Below are 8056 nucleotides of genomic sequence, written 5' to 3' on the forward strand. Positions count from 1 at the left end.
TTTATTATGATTTGATTTTTTTTTTTTTTTTTTTACAATAAGTTCTAGTCAGGATCTTTGACTTTTAAAGTGAGCAAACAGTAGGTGATGTTTTGGGCACAATATCTGCATAAAAAAAGAGACATACTGCTTGACCAAAGAGCGCTGACACTGTACCGTTACCACATTTGGTCCAGTATGGATGCAGTACAGTACGTAGGCTATGGAAAATCTGTGTCGTTCCTCCTACACTACAAAACACCTTAAATTGTGCTTTCTTTGTCTGTATCTTCTGTGCTTTTGGCAATGTTGATATTGGCGTGTCCATTGACTCCGTTACCCTCCAGTCCATTTTCTTTGGCTTGATTCCTGAGAGCCAACTTCTTCTGTCTCTTGACGATTTTCAGGTAGAGGCATCCCCACAGCGTGTTGGACAGGAAGTAGAGTCCAGTAATCAGCCCCATAAATGTAATTCTGCAAGTACAGGTATTAGTAATAGACAGAGGAATTTATAGAGAATCCTTAAAATTAATAGTTAATACTTTTAAATACTTAAAACACAAAACAGAATTAGAAAAAATGTAAAATAGATGTCATAAAATGCCCATTAAAGTTACTCAATTATATAACCTGAATAAATGTGCATTAATTTGATCCTCTACTTCTAGAAACCCTTTTTGAATCTAGATATCGCCTTTTAAATGTTTAAAACACATCTTCTGTCTGTCTGAGAGATTACTGGAAGGATATTCTAGCAAGAAAATAAGTCTGGTTTCACTGTACCTAAATGCAGTAGCGTCATAGAGTCTACATGCTCCTTGACCTCCACACTGTTTGGTGCCCCACTTCAAACAGGTCCGATCAATGAGTGCTCCGAAATATATAGGAGGAGGGATGCCCCCTGCAAACACACAAAGTCACAGGTGCACACATATAAACACATGCAAAATACTTACAAAAATACTGTATATTCAAAAAACTAGGAGTACTCACCCAGAGTTCTTACAATCAGTGTCTGCATTCCCAAGGCCAATGACTTCAGGTCTTGCTGTATGGACCTAGAACATTGACCAAAAGTCATAATATTAGACGTTAATATTAGCATTTTAGCTTAAACCACACACATATATTACTGAAAATAGTGTTACAGAGGCAGTTTGGTGGCTTCTTCTCTCCAAGTGAAGCATGTTTGAGGTAACCAGAGAATAAAACTAGTGACTACACAAAACTTTCTTAGAGCAAAGACCCATAAACATGATGAATTTTGACATTACTATAATACAAAATATCTGTTTCGTGCTTGCTGACACCTTTCTAAAGATTGTAATGGCTTAAAATCACTATATAAAAATCAATGAGACGCTGCAAGGTATCATCATAGCCAGCTGTTAAGAAGGGAGCTGAGGTATTAACCCCTTCAGCTTCAGTCTCTCTGACCTGAGCAGTACAATGTATCCCGGCGTGCCTCCACAGGCAGATATGAAGGATCCCAGTACGGACAAAGCCATGTAGATTTTGAATATACGATCACAGTCACTCTTCCTGGTGCACTGGCCCAGCACTGCAGACATGTTCATGCCTGGACTCATCATCTCCCCAACACAGGAACAGTTATGAAACACCTGAAGAACCAGAGAAAAGAGATGAGAATAACAACTTTACAGTAATTGTGGGCTGCAATGTGTGTTTAACATTTGCTGCTTTGAGAAAAATAAGAGTCCATTTGGGTTTTTCTGATATAGTTTCATGACAGTTACTACTCATATTTTTATAACAGCTGTGGATAGCACATTTATGCTCCCAGGAGGATAAACCCCTTTGATTTTAATGACCCTGTGGCCTTTACTCTCCTGCCACCATCTGGAAAAAAAACTGATGAGGCTAGAAAAATAGCAAAGTTTTCAGTATGACAGCCTCTAGGAGTTGCCAGTGGCAATTTACACCTACAGTATATCAACCCTCTGACACTATGAGACTTTTTGTCTGTCTAGTTTAATTGCATCTTGTTTTTTGAAGCTACTGTCTGTGCACAAATTGGTATCTGTGCTGTGTTTCTGTCCCTTTCCCCCCTCTTTTCCCTGCATGATTAATCATTGTCATTGCAAAATGATCAGATTCTATGACATTGTGAGACTTAAAACAGAACCATGACGGTGTCAAACTTAACTTTGCTGTAAATGTAACCTCTTGTGATTAATATTATTGCAAGTTATCCAGAAAAACTTGTGGGAAACTTATGCTTACTCTCCATTAAGGTTCTGCAAGAAGTCACATGAAATTACACATAAGAAGAACTTGTTTGCCTCACTGCTAGCCCAACCTGTTAATATACCTGTCTCATCGATCTCTATAAGAACATTTAAAGTACTGCTAACCATTTCCTTGCCAATGCCAGAGGAGGTCTGGCAGCCAGCCAGGCAGGGAGAGGCATACGTCATGCCATTGTAGGCGCATACTGGGTCCCAGTGCTTCATTGAGCAGGAGCAGCCCATGTTGCACTGTGACAGCAAAGTCTGTTGGTTGTAGGACACTTCAGGAACCCTGATGCACACAGATATAAAAAGAAACAACACATCAATAAACACAATCAATTCAGACATAGTGATAGGAAACTTAACAAAGCACTCACCCTTGATATGAGACAGTGAGACCAGCCACCTCTGCATTTTCACAGTGGATGAAGACCTGAACGCAAAACAGACAAAACGATCCGAAAGAGGCAGCTACAGACACCCTGGCTGCTCCAATGATGCCCAGTTTAAAACGCTTTAGCACGAAACCTCCGGTGATGATGCCCAAAGCTACTGCTGGCAGGTTCAGTATACCTGGATGGTGGTGGATGAAACAGATCAATACACTGGATATACTACAAAATGAAAATGTCCTACTGATCCCAATTTTATGCCATACTGTCAAACAATATACATATGCCATAATAATAAAATGTGAGTAATAAAATGTGATAAAAAACCAAATGTCATAGTAATCATTTATCCATTCCTTTTAGCTGTTTGAACTGTCAAATTGAAACTATTACTTTTAACAAACTATTTCAACCATATTCCCTTATATTAAGAAATTACTTTGTGTGCTGTTAATACTTTTAGTCATCTGTTTCAACCATTTTAGCTGACTGACACTCAGTTTCCACACACTTTCAAATGGAATCCATAGTTAGGTATTACAGTTGACTCAATGAGTGGATTTTTCAACTCAGTGTTTCCAATTTCTCCATAATCTTTCCATGTTCCACCCAGCAGATGCAGAACCCCCTTGGGTACAAGCACTTCTTAGGAACTTCTGGCTTAATTAAATCATTGTGTGCAGGCTCATTTGCAATGTCCACCTCATGACGCATTCACATGCCAGTAAGAAGCTCTGTAATCATAGATATCCAACCAAACACCACTGCATTTGAAAGTTATGTTGTCAGAAAGCCAAACCCAGAAGACAAACAATAAGCAAACATGGATTGCGGAAGCGAGAATTCCACATCTCTTTGCATTAAAACTAGTGCTGTTAAACACACAGTCGTTGTTGTTCTAATGTTATACTTCCTAATTGTACAGTAGGTGATTGTAGAACAATGACTTTAGAATATCAATATTCCAAAAATAACAGTAGCTAGGCTAGTAGCTGGTAAACAGTCATAAAAAATGAATAAAATAACCGTAGATGCTACTTCACTTCACATACATATGCACACACATACACACACTCACAAACACAACAGTAGCCCTCAGTGGGCTACTTTAGTGCTTTCAAGTCAACTTTATCTCATTCAATCACACTTCCCTTCAATAACAATAACATCATTGTTTCAGTGGCCTTGGGCTGCAAAGTGCAGTAAATGCAGAGTGAATGGGGGTCAGTTATTGCTCTGTACCTATAAGGAAAATGGCCTTGGAGGCAGATTGGCCGTAGATTTGTTCCAAATACTTCGGCTTGAAGGTGATCATGCCGATGAAGCCGTTGACAGCCACCAGGTAAGTGAGGATCATCAGTGAGAAGATGCTGTTCCTGAAGAGTCTCTTCAGAGATGGAATGAAGTCTGGTGAAGAACAAATAGTATATATGACAGCATTCATTTAAAGAGTTTTATTGAAATATACAATTCACTGTAAAAATGCATTAAATCAAAATAACTTATTTAATAGCATTCTATTCACAAAATAGTATACATACTTACAGTATACATGTATACACATTTACAATGCAAATGTTTATGCACATTATACATTTAGTATGCTTATATCTATTTACTTGTCTAACTTAAACTACTAAATTAACATTAATTAAATAATCTAATCGTTTCACTGCAGTAATTTTCATGTTATGCACATTGTCTACATGCTGATCTTTGCTCACATTAAACAATTTTACATAACCTGCATACTGTTCATATTCTTTTGTATTACTGATAATTTTTTTACTGTTTTCTATAGTCGTCTTTTTTAGCTCTTTTTTTGCTGCTTTTTGGAAATAAAATCTTCAAATTATATAAATTTAAAAGAAGTATTTACAAAAGTGAACATTTTGGAGACACTGTTATAGTAGTATGATATAATGTTCTGTCATGTACTTTGACATGACTGTCCCCACATGTTTCTCTGTCCAGATGTGTCATTCAACTCTTGCCCAGATTGCATGGCAATTAGTTACTTTAAGTCCAGGATTCAGGGTTACCAGTCTGGGCCCTGATTTGTCTGAGCCATAACTGGTTAACCATTAAACCCTTAAAACTATTTGCACAGTGACACATCTGCTGGTATTTAAAATGTAATAGTTTAGGACCTGCATTGTTCTTATTTCTCTGCTCAATGTAGATAAAGACTAAAACAGCACAACCATTATCTTTTATTATGGAATGTTTTCAAGTCTTATGTTATAACCTGTCCTTAAATGCTGGGTATGTATGTCAGCATCACCTTAGGCTAAAATCAAATCATAGTGTCTAAAGTTGTTCAGGCTGTGTGATACCTTTAGCCAGCTCCTGGAATGTAACTGGCTTCTCTTTCTCCTCATGATCCTGGTTTTCCTCTGGCAGGAAATTCTCCTGTTCTGCTACTGTGGCGAGCTCTGTGCCTTTACTCTGTGCCTGGCTCTGCTCTTGCCCCTGCTTGGGCAGAGACTTTGGCAGGAACCAGAAGGGGATACTTGACAGCAGGATCACTGTGCCTGTCACTATGAAGCCCAGCCACCAGGCCCCCACCCAGCGGGAATCCTTATGGTTAATGGTCACACTGTCTGGGAGAGGGAGATGGTTGAAGACAGCAGGTTATGAAGGGCACGGCTCTTTGTGTTTACTGGACTTTCATTGGTAATCCCTGACCTTTTTCGATGTGGCATGTTAAACATTAGCAGGGGGATGGTCTTGCTCAGGGACTGTCAATAGTTCTAATCCATGCAATAAATTGTGAATTTGTCTTACTATGTAAACAGGATGACCCAGTGCTGCTGCTATGCACCAAGCACCGCTTAGTAGGGCACCAAGTGCCGAAGAGGTCACTAAAACAGCCTAATGATCATCATAATAATCATAATGCTGAATTATTTAAACTAACTACATTAACTACAATAGGCACCATAAGACCATTGTAGGCAATACAAGATATATATAATTGCTCAAAATAATAAAAATGAATTATATTACCCTCCTCCCCCCTTTCCCTGTGGTTTGTTTGATTGTGCCTGACAAATTCAAGCCTGAAGGTAATGCAACAATGCATGAAAGAATGGCCCCAAAAAGGCAACAGGAGTCTGGGGCAGAGAAGAGAAAAAATAGTTGTATTTATTTATATTAATTTATTTTAACAAAAGTAGCAACCTTGATCTTGATCAAATCTTACGTGAAATAAGTTTGACTAAAATTACGAAAAATTATTGGTTTTGGCTAGACTGGATTGACTGAAATGTTCAATATAATCTGATGGCTCACAGACTAAACTGTCAACAGTTTTCATTGTTTTCTTTGACTAGGATGAGACTAAAATGCCCAGACATTTAGTCAACTAAAACCTGACTTTAAAAAAAAACAGGATGAGGTTGTCTAAATACAAAAACTAAAATTGCTGACAAAATGAACACCTAATGAAAATTTGTGCATGTGGATTTCTTGCCTGTTCTATAGTTAGTTCTTTAGTGTAATATACTATGTACTATTATTGTATACTGGTTACCTGGTTATTTGTAATGAAAATATATCTTCAGTTTAAAGAAGACTGCACTTCCAAATATTTGTGTTTTTTTTAAGGCACCCGAATTGCCAGCAGCAGCCCTGGGATGATGATGTTAGGAAACCCTGTAATCTCTGGAAGACCCATAATCACTCCATGACAAACTGTTTTACCATGTAGGTTTAAAAGGAATAAGGTTTAACTTTTGCTGAATGGCACTTTGACAGAAGGGAGATTGTGTAATAGGTCTGCATACTGCCACATCATTTTCTTATCAAGCAATGGTAACACTAACTAATTAACTAACACTAACTAACTAAAAAGGGACCTATTATGCTCATTTCCAGCTCTATAATTTTATTCTGGGACTCCACTAGAGTAGCTTTGCATGATTCACAGTTCGAAAACCTGTGTAATATAAATGTCTTATACTGGCCCTTTACGCAGCCTCTCAGTTCAGCCTCTGTCTCTTAACAGGCAGTCTTAGCTACTGTCTCTTTAGGGCCCCCCTCCTGATGAGCCCACTCTGTTCTGATTGGCCTTTGCCCTGTTGCGTAATGGAAAAACACTCACAGCGTATCAGCTTGACTTGAGTCATGGCTCGGTGTGAATACCCCGAAACAATGGAAAAATGCCATAATGTTGGTAAAGCAGAACAGTGAATTTGCACACTGTGTGTGGAGCAGATGACCATATAAAGAAATCCATCATGAGCCAACGTTGGCCCTGTTGTCTGAACTGAGCAGTCTGAAGCTGGTGCGTTTTACTAACAGGGATTACTTCTACATATATTTACCACATTATTTGACACTTTGGCCATGTTTAATATGAACATTGGACAATGTCAGATGTTCAAACAACAGTTAAACAAAACTATCTAAATTAAACACTTTTTGTTTTGATATCTAGAAGTTCTGTACCTAAATCCACAGATCCAATGTCCACGTAGATCTTGGCAAGGAAGGATCCGAGCATAAACCCAAACATAGGTCCTAAGATTCCCACTGTATGGATGCAGGCTGGAGAAACAGAAGTAGAGGAAGAAATATGAATACTCTAGTACGGTAGAAATTAGCCAGCATTATCTAGAGGGACAGTGGATTGCATGGAGAACAATAAAAAGCAATATTTAACATTAATTGATGAAGGGAAATAAAGTGTTTCAAGCAAATGGAAAATAATGCAGTTTAACATTAAAACATTGTCAGGAAGGAGTATAAAATATAACACTAACAGGTAAACTAAGAAAATGGGAAGTAATAAGTAACAAACCTAAATAGAACGGAGTGTTCTCCTCTCTAGAGAAGTCATCCAGGTAAGACACTCCCAGAGGCATGATGGGAGTCTCTCCAATCCCACGCAACATGTTTCCCAGGAAAACATAAATCCACATGGACGAGCCAGCTGCCTTTTCACAAGCTGAGGAGAGAAACTGGTCTTAGAGCAGGAAGTGACACTGTACATTGTTGATTTTATCTGGAGCATTACTTCTATAAATTGATTTGGTATCATATTAATATGGACAACTGACTGATAAGTTGACATTTCTATCACAGCGACAGCAACATTTGCTGCAACATCTAATGCACTCAGTTTGTCTGCCATATACCTGTTCTGGACGCTAAATCAGGTGTCTCATCTGCATCAATCATGCTGTGGTTGGACATACAGGGCAGGATGCTCTCAGTGCTGTTGACACCAGTGCTGTGAGACACACTGGTCTCATATTTATATCTGAAAAACATTGGGACAAGTGTAACGGCCTCATTTCTTATTGCTCAAGAAAGTTAACAAACAAATAAGGAAAAACTAGCTGGAAACGATCTTGACAAATAGTTTTTGATGCATCTAGAGAGGAATCATTCAAACTCCAAAATCCTGTGACCTACACATGGCACATG

The 8056-nt window shown here is 38.3% G+C and overlaps 1 protein-coding gene across 1 annotated transcript; it reads right to left on the reverse strand.

Annotated features, from left to right (window-relative positions):
- On the reverse strand, positions 1–8056 carry LOC121890796 (solute carrier organic anion transporter family member 1C1-like). Its single transcript, XM_042403336.1, has 11 exons — positions 7765–8056; positions 7428–7574; positions 7076–7174; positions 4960–5226; positions 3866–4030; positions 2609–2804; positions 2355–2520; positions 1417–1601; positions 973–1037; positions 763–880; positions 1–453 (listed from the first exon to the last, which is right to left on the reverse strand). Exons 1-11 carry the CDS (start codon positions 7898–7900, stop codon positions 243–245), a joined length of 1755 nt encoding a protein of 584 aa, XP_042259270.1. The 5' UTR covers positions 7901–8056; the 3' UTR covers positions 1–242.

Source organism: Thunnus maccoyii, chromosome 23 (genome assembly GCF_910596095.1).
Source record: "Thunnus maccoyii chromosome 23, fThuMac1.1, whole genome shotgun sequence".
NCBI classification, from domain to species: domain Eukaryota; kingdom Metazoa; phylum Chordata; class Actinopteri; order Scombriformes; family Scombridae; genus Thunnus; species Thunnus maccoyii.